General features: G+C 42.2%; 1 protein-coding gene across 1 annotated transcript in view; it reads right to left on the bottom strand.

Annotated features, from left to right (window-relative positions):
• Positions 1-13,477, bottom strand: part of LOC127568939 (calcium-activated chloride channel regulator 1-like) — a 43,486-nt gene that overhangs the window by 28,019 nt on the left and 1,990 nt on the right. The window contains exons 2-5 of the mRNA XM_052013205.1: positions 9,302-9,345; positions 7,950-8,043; positions 7,620-7,763; positions 5,610-5,760 (exon numbers count right to left, since the gene is read on the bottom strand). Of these exons, the coding sequence (XP_051869165.1) occupies positions 5,610-5,760; positions 7,620-7,763; positions 7,950-8,043; positions 9,302-9,345 (433 nt within the window). The remainder of the gene's footprint in view (positions 1-5,609; positions 5,761-7,619; positions 7,764-7,949; positions 8,044-9,301; positions 9,346-13,477) is intronic.

Raw genomic sequence — 13,477 nt, 5'->3', positions numbered from 1 at the left:
CACATTATTCTCAAATTTAATATGACTTTTTTTTAATTACTTTTCCTCACAGCTTTACCTACTATAATATTCTCAATTAACCCTTCCTCTTCACATACTAGATCAAAAATAGTCTGTTTCTTTACAGTCAATAAATTATTGCAGAAAACCAACTCAGGTGCTTTCTACGAATTCATTTCCTAAGGCACTTGGTTTGTCTAATCTACATAAAAATTAAAGACCCAGTGATTGCTGCTTTACCCATGGTACATGCTACTCGAATTTGCTGTCTTAAGCAGAGAATAAAAATCTTTATTTCTTGGACATCTTGTTGGAGGAATAAGGAATATTTGACCAAAGCAAGTGGGGAAATTAGATTCAGAGATGTGCAACTAGTGAAGCTTCCCCTTACTGTTAATTATACATTTGCTATTATGTGCCATAGCCTTCCTTTCTATTGTCTTTAAGTTATCATTTAGTTTCAGCACAATTATACCACTTCCCCAATTCCATTTCCCCTGTCATTTCTAATACTAAATACTTTGAAATATTTAATTTCCGAACTTGATCATCCTGTAACCACACCTGAGGAAGTGCCCCAGAATGTGCTTCACTGCATTTTAATTAAACATATTATGTGCACCTCTAATTCTTTAAAAACATTTTATAAATGTTGTAATCTTCAATTATGAGGTTTCCAGAACTTTGTGGCCTGGAGGTTGATTTGGAGGCCAGCCTTTAAAGGGACATCCAACAATTCTACCAGCACTTTACAGGGCACTAGAGAGTGATACTGCTTAAAGAATGGATGCTGTATTCCTGAGGAATGGAGGAATTGCTTTGAGGGTTCATTGGGACTTTGATAGAATGGAGAAGAACAGTTTCTGTGGGAAGCATATTCTTTTATACCCGGGATCACGGAGACTTTCTAGGGCTACAGACAGGTTCTCCGGAGAGTAGGCTATCAGGGAGGGTTCTGTAAGGCGTAATAGTTTGGATTAGAATTCAATACAGGCAGATCCCATTCTGGTTCCAATGGGCTGAGGGAAAAACCTTCTCTGCTTTATTGTGGAGTTCAGGCGACCTCCCTAAAGCAGCAGTGAGCAGCGGACCCAGAAGCGGCAGAGATCACCTGCAGCTGGTTGATATGTTTCTGGGGTGGGGAGGCTGAGAATGACCATGACCTTGGCATTCGTGGCAAAGCAGTCCAGGCACATGCATGAGGCTATATTTGAGGTTGCCACATAACAGATTTCAGCGAGGGCATAGAATATAATTTTAGCGTTGGCCTTTGAATTAATGCTTCAGGAGGTTCAAGGCATAGAAGGCAGCAGACCCAATGTGGGTAAGTGGGATTAGTGCAGGTAGATACAACGGGAGCACAGACTTAATGGGCTGAAAAGCCTATTTCAGTGCGGTATGACTCTATGACCATGAAGTGGTTGAGTAAAAGCTGGTTGTTTTGCATGAATACATGAGAACTGCTGTTATTTCACCTCCACAGTGGTTTTGGATTATTGAAAAAGTGGCTAGGCAGAATGGGCAGGTTGTGCAGAGTACCCTTGTGGCCGTTCCCCTCAATAACAGGTATACTACTTTGGATACTGTTGGGGGGAGATGACCTACCAGGGGAAAGTCACAGTGACCAGGGCTCTGGCACTGAGCCTGGTCGTGTGGTGCAGAAGGGAAGGGGGGAGAAGAGGAGGGTGGTAGTGATAGGGGATTTCATAGCAAGGGGGGCAGACAGGAGATTCTGTGGACGTGAAAGAGACTCCTGGATGGTATGTTGCCTCCCGGGTGCCAGGGTCAGGAATGTCTCGGGTCAGGTCAACAGTATTCTGAAGGGAGAGGGTGAACAGCCAGAGGTCATGGTACGTATTGGTACCAATGACATAGGTAGGGAGAGAAACAAGGTCCTGAAGTGGGAATGTAGGGAGTTAGGTAGGAAGCTGAAAAGCAGGACCTCAAGGGTAGTGATCTCTGGATTGCTGCCTGTGCCATGTACCAGTGAGGGTAAGAATAGGATGATTCGGCAGATGAATGTGTGGCTAAGAAATTGGTGCAGGGGACAGGGTTTCAGGTTTGTTGATCATTGGGATCTCTTCTGGGGAAGGTACAACCAGTACAAAAGGGAAGGGTTACACCTGAATTGGAGGGGGACCAACGTTCTTGCAGGCAGGTTTGCTAGAACTGTTAGAGAGGGTTTAAACTAGGTTGGCAGGAGGATGAGAACCAGAGTGATAGGTCAGAGGTTGGTGCATTTAGTGTGCAAGTAGATGCAGAGTGTAGAAAGACTGTGAGGAAGGATAGGCATTCGAATGTGCAAAATTGCAGTCAGTTGGATGGGCTGAAGTGTGTCTGCTTTAATGAGAGAAGTATCAGGAACAAGGCTGATGAACTTAGAGCATGGGTAAGTATGTGGAACTATGACGTGGTGGCCATTACAGAGGCTTGGCTGTCACAAGGGCAGGAATGGCTGCTGGATATTCCAGGGTTTAGATATTGCAAAAGGGACAGGGATGGAGGTAAAAGAAGTGGGGGAGTGGCTTTGCTGATCAGGGACAGTGTCACAGCTGTAGAAAGGGAGGATGTCCTGGAGGGATCGTCCACTGAGTCAGTGTGGGTGGAAGTCAGAAACAGAAACGTATTGGGAGTACTCTACAGACCTCCCCAGCAGCAGCAGAGATGCTGAGGAGCAGATAGAGAGGCAGACTTTGGAGAGGGGCAAAAATAACAGGGTTGTTGTCATGGGTGATTTCAACTTCCCTAATATTGATTGGCACCTCCTTAGTGTAAAGGGGGTAGATGGGGCGGAGTTATGTGTGTCCGGGAAGGATTCCTGACACGGTATGTGGACGGGCCGACGAGAGGAGAGGCCATTCTGGATCTGGTACTAGGCAATGATCCTGAGTGGGTATCAGATCTCTCAGTGGGAGAGCATTTTGGAGACAGTGACCATAACTCCTTGACCTTTACCATAGCCTTGGAGAGGGATAGGAGCAGACGATATGGGAAAGTATTTAATTGGGGGAGGAGGAATTATGATGCTACTAGGCAGGAATTTGGGAGTGTAAATTGGGAACAGATGTTCTTGGGGAAGTGCACAGTGGAAATGTAGAGGTTGTTTAGGGAGTATTGCATGGGGTTCTGGATAGATTTGTCCCATTGAGGCAGGGTAAGGATGGTGGAGTGAAGGAACTGTGGTTGACACAAGATGTAGAATATCTTGTCAAGAGGAAGAAAGAAGCTTAACTGAGGTTTAGAAAGCATAGATCAGACAGGGCTCTGGAGAGTTACAAGGTGGCCAGGAGGGGGCATAAGAATGGACTTAGGAGAGCTAGAAGGAGGCATGAGAAGTCCTTGGTGAGTAGGATCAAGGAAACCCCAAGGCATTCTACACGTATGTGAAGAATAGGAGGATGATTAGAGTGAGGGTAGGACCGATCAGGGATAAAAGAGGAAACATGTGCCTGGAGTCAGAAGAGGTAGGGGAGGTCCTTAATGAATACTTTGCTTCAGTATTCACCAGAGAGAGAGACCTTGACATTTGTGAGGATGGCGTACGACAGGCTGATATTCCAGGGCATGTCAATGTGAGGAAAGAGGATGTGCTGGAACTTTTGAAAAACATTAGGATAGATAAGTCATCCCGGCCAGATGGGATATATCCAAGGTTATTACGGGAAGCGAGGGAAGAGATTGCTGCACCTATGGAACTCTTGTTTGACCACACTTGGAATATTGTGTTCAATTCTAGTTACCTCATTATAGAGGATGTTGAGGAGATTTACCAGATTGCTGCCTGGATTGGAGAGCATGTCTTATGAGGATAGGTTGAGTGAGATGAGGCTTTTCTCTTTGGAGAGGAGGAGGATGAGAGGTGACTTGATGAAGGTGTACAAGATGATGAGGCATAGATTGAGTGGACAGTCAGAGACTTTTACCCAGTGCAACAGTGGCTAACACGAGGGGGCATAATTTTAAGTTGATTGGAGGAAGATATAAGGGGGATGTCAGGGGTAAGTTTCTTACACAGAGAGTGGTGACTGCATGGAATGCACTGCCAGCAGAGGTTGTGGGGACAGATACATTAGGGACATTTAAGAGACCCTTAGATAGACACATGAATGATAGAGAAATGGAGGGGTCCGTGGGAGGGAAGGGTTAGATGGATCTTAGCAGGATAAAATGTTGGCACAATATTGTGGGCTGAAGGGCCTCTACTGTGCTGTAATGTTCTATGTTCTATGTTTTAATGTCATTTGGGGGAGCGTTACACTGGAGAAAATTGACAGTGCCAATGACAATCCTGCCTAGAAGTCAGGAGTCATTCTTCCCATGGTGTATTAAGTGGTCTGGAAACGGACATAGTATTGCTGTTCTGCAAGGTAAGCTTATTTTCAAATGCACAGAAAAGCTTTCTTCCCTGAGTTGTGTGAAAAAATTCTAGGCTACAGCCTTAGAGCCTCTGTAATGTAAAGCTCTGCACAGCCACCCCACACAAGCTCAGCCTCACCTTATCAGAAATATTTCCTTGCCTGATTCATCTCTCAAAGTCAAAGTTGAGCTTATTGTCATATGCACAAGTACATAACTGTAACATTTTATCCTGCATTCTATTAGTGTTTTCCCTTGTTCTGCCTCAATGCACTGTTGTAATGAAATGATCTGTATGGATGACACGCAAAACAAATCTTTATATTGTACCTTGGTACATGGGACAATAATAAACCAATTTACCAATTTTCATGTATGAACAGGTACAATGATAAACTTACTTGCAGCAGCATTACAAGCACATAGCATTAGCTGAACAACATTGACAAGAAAAACATACATTACCAACATAAATTATACATGATTTTTACAAGAAAGAACAAAATTAGAACAAAAAAAAGTCCATTGTGGTGCAAAGTGGTCAAAGTGGTCCTCCCTTACTCTCTCTGTAACATGAACCAATTTATTATTTTCTCATTCCCAGTTCTGAAGGCTTCTGAATCATTAACTCTGTTTCTCTTTCCACAGATGCTGCCTGACCTGCTGAGTGTTTCCAGCATTTTCTGCTTTTAAACATTTTACACTTTTTCTTTAATATAGTTCAGCCAATAATGCCCTATTAATGTTGCGAAGCATTCTGTCGCTTCCTGGCTCAAGCTATTGGATATTATCTGAAATGGTATTTGATTTTCTCTGGTAATTTACTGGCTCTTGCCACCCCTCTCCCCCTTCCCCTCTCTCTCTCTCTCTCTCTCTTTCTATCGCCATCTCTCTAATTGTATATCCATTTCTTTCTCTCTCTATCCCTATCTCTCTGTAATACATTGGTCTTGGAGGGTGTGTAACTTGGACTTATCAGAGTATACCACAGAGCTAAGGGTTAACTTGAGAATAGCTTCTATAAATGAGGCATTTAGTTTTTTGAATGTAATTAATAATAGAGCTTTTGAAGCAGCGGTTTTAATGGAAATGAAGCCAAGATTGATGAATGGAATTAGGATATAGATCAGCAATCATGTTATTGATCAAAGGTGACAGTGGCAAATAGCCCACACCTGTTCTGATGTCCCTTAAAATAATTCAGTGTTCAAAACACATTAAACAGCAATGCAAGCTTATTTAAAGTAATTTACCTTTTGGACAGTAAACTGAGGTCATCTTGTCATTCAGTATGAAGTTTGGGGTGAAGTGAATGTACCGGCCCTTCTCGCCACATCCACCATACTGCAGGGTGTACGGGGTGTCTCCATGTTTCAGGTATGGTTCAGCAACGATCACATTTGCCTATGAAAGAAAATTGCAGTGTTCCATGTGAGGATCCCTGCACACAGCACAAAAGAAACTACTTCCAAGAGCAGAATTATAAATGTACTAAGTCTGAGAACTTGGAACAAGAGTGCCTAAAGGTCCAGTGTCAATCTTGTTCCTCTTCTCCTCATCACTGCCTGACTCTTGCTCCCCACTTCCCCTTACGCCAAGTGTTGCCAGAATGCACTGTTCCTGGATCCTTGAATAGGCTCTCAATCGTTCATGGCACAAGTATACAATTCTCCATTGTCCTTGTGGGCCAGATTCTCACTTCTACAGGCCTAAGTATCATATTCACCAATGCCCTTTGTAGCTTATTGCACCATGCCTTCCCATACTGCCTAATGTCAAATGTCCTAATACCACTCTAAGTGAAAGGGTCAACTCCAATTCAATATTCCAGGATCTTGCTTCCATGGTTCTCAGCCACAATGAAATGATAAGCTCCATTCCATTGCTCCCAGACACAACACATCCCAGTAACACTGGAGCTGAGACTCCTTTGTTGGCAATGCTCAGGCAGCCCTCAGACCCCAATATTGGATAGACCTTTGAAACCCACACAATCACTGCCTCACAACAGCTCCCAGAGCAGATGGGCTTCAAGATCTCCCCCAACAACATCATTATTCACAGGGCTGCAGTCACACACACCACTCCTGTTATTTCAAGCACATCCCCCACCCCATAACCAACCCACCACGCCCTCTTACTGTTGTCAAGGCCTGTACATCCTCCACCAAAAATTACTGTCAAACCACAAGGATCATATCCCACTATTCCACCCCCCAATGATACCAGGTTGTGGCCCACCCACAGCATGTCTGTCAGCTTCCTGAATAGTCTCCCAATATCATTAAAGACCTATTACAGTTCCGCACTCCCTCAGTCCATTCATCAGTGCTTTCAAGCTCGTGTACACCAGGATTTTAGACAGATAAGAGGCAAGAATCACATATACAGGTAAAGGAGCCTATAACAATGAAACCAATGAGTTGAAAGTAAATAAAACTTCAGATGCTGGAATCTGAAACATGAACAAAAATGCTGGAAAACTCAGCCGGTCAGGCAACATCTGTGGAAAGAGAAACCACTCAATGGTTCAAGTCAGCAACCCTTCCTCAGCTGCTTGACTGGCTGAGTTTTTCAAGCATTTTTGTTTTTGTTTCAAAGTCAATGAGTAACTATTGCATGGAAAAATCAACACAGTTAGGGCCATAGAATTATACAGCACAGAAACAGTCCCTTTGGCTAAACGTCCAAATTGCCAACCTGAGATGGTCCCATTTGTCCGCATTTGGCCCATTTCCATCCAATCCTTTCCTATCCATGTGCCCTTCCAAATGTCTTTTAAATATTGTAATTGTATCCGCCTCTACCACTTCCTCTGGCAGCTTGTTAAACATACCCACCTCCCTCTGTGTGAAAAAGTTGACCCTCAGACCCCTTTAATTTTCTCCCCTCCCACCTTAAATCTATCCCGGGAAAAGTTTGTGGAACTCAATCTCCAAAGCCCCAGCAAAAGTTCTAGAGTTTGTCTTATTCTGGCAAACTCCAACAATATACTTGTTCATTTTCAAGAATAAGTTCCATTTTTATTGTCAGTGGGGCATTTCCATGGCTCTCTGTGGGAGACTGTTAACCGAGGGAGAGATTATACTTGTAAGAAAGTCTTTAGAAGTTGCTGCTTTGCAGGGTCTATCCTTAGAGTTTCTCTGCTCCATCACTGGAACTTTGGCACAAAACTCGCATGTGTGAATGGGGGTTTTTGGGAGGAGTTCCGTTGGTAGTAAACCATTGATAATAGTCTCAGTCTCTCACCCCTCTGTTCTTACCTTCTCGTAGGACTCAGTAGTTGGTCTCTGAACCTGGCTTAGATTCCATGGCCAGGCAGCAGGCAGCAGGATTTTTACATCTGCGAAGTAAAGTTGACTTTTCGTAGCTTGGTGGAGGTAGGACGAGGCTTCAGTCATCATTTCCTGCAGAGCAAACTCAGGATTAAAAGTTAACACCTGACTGCATTTTAATCATCCAGAGAGGGGAGAAAGAACATAAGTATGCCTTTAACTCTCACCAAATCCTAAACTCCAAGCAGTGAAACACAATGTAAATAACGTACAATGAACAAAACAATGTAAATAAATTCATTTCAGACATCACCTCACCTGAATGGCTTCAATAAGCCTGGGATTATACTCGATATGAGGATTGATAGCAAAAACAATATTCCGATATCCATTATTGACCACTCTTACTTTGGAACAATTTAGAATACAAATATTCAGGACACAACAGAACACTAAACCTAGGATTCTCTCAAACATCTTATCAGCTCCAAATGAAGTTTTCTCTGCTCGAGTCTACTTCTTACAACGCGAGAAATAGGTCGTCCAGTGACACCCACTTCCTGGGAGTGTACTGAAAAGGATTAGAGGAGGGTTGTACTGGTGTACGATACAGATGGGAAGCTGGACAAGAAATTCTAGCCTGTTCCAATTATCTTTTTATTTTATTCCCTTTTTCAGGATCTCTACATCACTGGCAAATCCAACATTTATAGCTCATCCCTAATTGCACTTGAGGAGATTAAACTGAAAAAGAGTTGTTCCAGATAGAGAATCGACAGAATTTTATATAAAGTTGTAATGTGATTTAGTTCAATCTGAAACTAGGGTCTTAAATCTAAAGAAACAATCAACAAAGAATTAAGGCACGAGTTGGCCATGGTAGATTGGGAAATAGATATGGCGGTAAAGAAGTGATGGCTAACATTTAAGTAAAAACCAAATGGTAAAAGTGGTCCAGCCACAGTGAACAAGAGAAGTTAAAGATAGTATGAGAGAAAAGCTTATGAAGTTGTCTAAAAAAGCAATAAACCCAAGGTTTGGGAATATATCCAGATTCACAAAAGGAGGGCTAAGAAATGGTAAGAAAAGAGGAAGGAGGATACAAGAGTAATCTAGGGAGAAAGATGAAAGCAGATTGTGAATGCACATAGGCAAACAAGCACAAAAAGATGAACAAAGTGGCTCCATTACAGATGGAGACAGGTGATATTATATGGAGGAATAAGGAAATGGTAGAGAAGTTAAACAGATACTTTGTGCCTGTCTTTATGGAAGAGGACACAGAAAACTTCTTGGAAATAGTGAAGAAGAAAAAGTTGAGAGAGATCGAGGAGTTGAAAGGAACTGGCATTGGTTAAAAAAAAAGTTAGGGAAATTTATGGGACTGATGACCTGCATCCTAAGGTATTGAAAGAGGCGTCCATGGAAATAATGGGTGCACTGCTTTTTATTTCCAAAGTTGCATGGATTACAGAATGTTTCCCACGGAATAGAAGACAGCAAATGTTATGCCGTTATTTACAAAAAAAGGCAAAGAGAAAAAAAGGAATGTTTAAGCAGGATCTTGACCTAGAGGCATTCTGTCATAACCCTACAGATGGCTGCTTTGACCCATTTACTCCTCAGCCAAGCCCATACACCAGATAGTAATCCTGATATCAGCAGCAGGCAAAAACCTGGAATCTCTTATTAAGGATGTGGTTAAAAAAAGGCACTTAGAAAATAATTATAAAAGTAAGCAGAGTCAACAAGAATTTCTGAAAGGGAACCTGTTTAATAAATGTGGTCAGAGTTTATTTCTGAGGTTTTAATTTGAAGGATAAAGGGAAACTGGTCAATGGATATGGTGTAATTTGACCTTCAGAAAAGTTTAGATAAAGTGCCACACAAAAGATTATTTAACAAAGTTAGAGTGCAATAGGTAAGGATTGGGGGTTGGTTAACAGACAGAAAAGGAAGAATCAGAATAAATGGAGTTGGGAGGCTGTGACTAGTGTGGTGTCATAGCGATCAGTGCTGGGGGCTGTATCTATATCAGTGATTTAGATGAGGGGACCAGGTGTAATATATCCAAGTTTGCTAATGATAAAAAGCTGGGTGTGATGTAGTTTGTGAGGAAATGCCATAAGCTCTCAGAGAAATATAGACAGAATTAAGTGCCTGGGTGAGGACATGACAGATGAAATATAAGGTGGAAAAGTGTGAGGTCATCCATTTTGGTTGAAGGAAGCAGAGAGAAGGGGTATATTTTAAATGGCAAAGGAGCAAAATATATTTTGTTCAGAGACACTTGGGTGTCATTGTACACAAGTCACTGAAAATTAATGTAGAAGTGAAGCAAGTACATAGGAAGGCAAACAATCTGTTGGTCTCATTGCAAAAAGATTTCAGTTCTTTATTACAATTATATAGGGTAATTGATTTATTATTGTCACATGTACTGAGGTACAGTGAAAAGCTTTGCATGCCATCCAGACTAAGGTGCTTGTAAGACTAGGGTGCAGTGTAATACGTACAGGTCAGGTCTCACAACATAAAGAAGGATATATGAGGTAGAGGAAGCAGAATGAAGAATCACGAGAATAATTCCTGGAATGAATAGTAAACCAATCCTGAGAGGGTAACTGATCGGAGTCTATATTCATACCAAACTCTTTTGCAGGGATAATATTTCCCCTTTCTAGCTATTTAGAAACAAAATTCAGTCTCAACATAAGGTAGATTGGTAAATTGGTTTATTATTGTCACATGTATCTTGGTACAGTGAAAAACTTGTCTTGCATACTCTTCATACAGATCAATTCATTACAACAGTACATTGAGGTAGTACAAGGCAAAACAATAACAGAATGCAGAATAAAGTGTTACAGTCACAGAGAAAGTGCAGGGCAGGCAGACAAAAAGGTGCAAGGTCATAATGAGGTAGATTGTGAGGTCAAGAGTCCATCTTGTAGTACCAAGGAACTGTTCAAAAGTCTTATAACAGTGGGATTGAAGCTGTCCTTGAGCCTGGTGGTACGTGCTTTCAGGCGTTTGTATCTTCTTCCTGATGGGAGGGGGGAGAAGAGAGAATGTCCAGTGTGGGTGGGGTCTTTGACTATGCTGACTGCTTTACCAAGGCAGCGTGAAGTGTAGACAGTGTCCATGGAGGAGAGGTTGATTTCCATGATGTGCTGAGCTGTGTCCACAACTCTCTGCAGTTTCTCGTGGTCACAGGCAGAGTAGTTGCCACACCAAGCCGTGATGCATCCAGATAGGAATCAGCCATTCAGGACAACAATGAGAAGAAATTTCTTTATCTTGTGGCTCGTCAATATTTTACCAAAGAGGCCTCTGGAGGCTCACATGCTGAGTATATTCACAGCAGAGATCAAAGGATATTTGGATGGCTAAAGAACTATGTGATATAGGGTGTTATGTCAGCACAGATGTTTCTGGTTATGGTTCGATCTGATCGGTTTCAGTGAAGAAACAAACTAGTACAGTTGAGATTTACAGCAAATCTCAGTTTGTTATTAAAGCAAACAACATTTGTACATAGTCAATAGCAAGAGATAGCTCACATTCTTCCTTCCATTCACGGGACTCCAAAGTGATGGATTGATGCCCAAGTTCCTTACCATTGATAATGAATACATTTAAAGGTTAAAGCAAACAATCGATTGGACTACCCCATCCTTTATACATCAAATGGACATGATCATAATGGAAAGGAAACCATTGCCCAGGAAGCCTTTGAAGAATAAAGTAAATCTAAACAGAATTGATATGAAAAATCACATGGATGGTGGAACTCTGCGCATGCTGAACAAATATTCCATTTTTAGCTTTTGAAGACTGTACAATCCCTCTGAAGCCTGAATATTGTTACACTACATGATAGAACTGTGACAGACGCTTTTCTCTTCATGGGTTGGTGCAAACATGGCACTGAGTAAAAGATTGGCTGTAATCTTATTGAATGGCAGATCAGGCACAAGGGACTAAAAAAATAACTTTTTAAAAAATTTTTTAAAAATTTTATTTGCAGCGTGGTAACAGGCCTTTTCGACCCAACAAGTCCGCGCCGACCATTTTTTAAACCCCAAATTAACCTACCCGTACATCTTTAGAATGTGGGAGGAAACCGGAGCACCCGGAGGAAACCCACGCAGACATGGGAAAACGTACAAACTCCTTACAGACAGCGACGGGAATCGAACCCTGATCGCTGATGCTGTAATAGTGTATAATTTTTATATTCTGGTGCATCTGCAGTGCAGACATGCAAGGAACAATGATCAGAAGTTTCCCCTTCCACAGAACATTGACGTCAAGATCAAGCTCTTCATAAGACCTAGCACAGCACGTAGACTTTTGTAACCAGACTTTTGGAAGCTCTGCAGAACCTTGGCAAGAGCCTGCAGACATCAGTCTGCAAGCAATGTTGTTGCTGTTTGGATGTTATGAGTTCTGGTTTGGTTTTGTTATGGTAATTGATGTGACTGTGTTCATTTTTAATGCAAATTTCAACAGCCACCATAAAGATATTGGAGCATACAACCCCAAGATATACCTGAAATCTGCAGGAGGATCAGACCTTGATGTTAATCCACACCCTTCAGCTAATACCTTTTATTAACCTTCCTCAAATGAAGGTGTACAGCAGCAGGAAGGAACCCCACCTACTTCACCAACCCCACCCACTTCACCAACCCCACCCATAACCCCACCACCAGTACAAATCACAGAAACTTCCACATCAGCTGCTGATAGATTTCTACGATCTTTTGCAAGCTCCCACAAGACTTGCTTCCTAGAGTCCTTTACAGTCGCTGCAGTCTGTAGGAAATGGTATGCTGGGTCTAATGCGAGATCTTGACTTCAATCTTAGAACCTTGAACCTAGAACAGTATAGCAGAGGAACAGGCCATTTGGCCCATGATGCCTGTGTTAACCGTGATGCCAACCAAACTAAGAGCATCTGCCTGAACATAGTCCGTATCCCTCCATTCCTTGTGTGTTCTTGTGCCTGTCTAAATGTCTCTTAAACTTTGCTGTTTTATCTACTTCTCCACTTCTCCTGGCAGCGTGTTCTGGGCATCTACCACTCTCTGTGTAAAAAAACTTACCTTATAAATCTCCTTTAAAGTTTTCCTCTCTCACCTTAAAGCTATGCCCTTTAGTATTAGAGTCATAGATAGAGTCATGCAGTTATACAGCACAGAAACAGGTCTTTTGGCCCAACTGGTCCATGCCAACCGAATGCTCCATACAAACTGGTTCCACTTGCCTACGTTTGACCCATAACCTGCTAAACCTTTCCAACCCATATACCTGTCCAACTGTCTTTTAAAAGTTGTTATCGCTTTCTCTGGCAGCTCATTCCACATAGATACCACCCTTGGTGTAAAAAAGTTGCCCCTCAAGTTCTTACTAAATATTTCCCCTCTCACCTTAAACCTATGCCCTCTCGTTCTTGATTCCCCAACCTGGGAAAAAGAATGCATGCACTCACCATGTCTGTTCTGCAGAACTCAGTCAAATGAGTGCAAAGACAAGCAGGTTGGTTGGTAAGTTGGCCACTGTAAATTGCCCGTAGTGTGTAGGAGAGTGATAGAGTCTGGGGGTACTTGGTAGGAGTGCAAGGAAAATAGGTTACAGGGAAATGAGTGGGAAGTGGGACTGGTCTGTGAACTGGTTTGGACTTGGTGGGCCAAAATGGCTTCCTTCTATGTTCTAAGGACATATGATATGCCTTCCCTTAATAAGATAAGATATCTTATTAGTCACATGTACATTGAAACACACAGTGAAATACATCTTTTGTGTAGAGTGTTCTAGGGACCTAGAAATATTAAGGCCAA

The sequence above is a fragment of the Pristis pectinata genome, chromosome 3 (genome assembly GCF_009764475.1).
Source record: "Pristis pectinata isolate sPriPec2 chromosome 3, sPriPec2.1.pri, whole genome shotgun sequence".
Lineage (NCBI taxonomy): Eukaryota > Metazoa > Chordata > Chondrichthyes > Rhinopristiformes > Pristidae > Pristis > Pristis pectinata.
The sequence above is the reverse complement of the archived record's forward strand: the minus strand, read 5'-3'. Positions and strand labels throughout refer to the sequence as shown.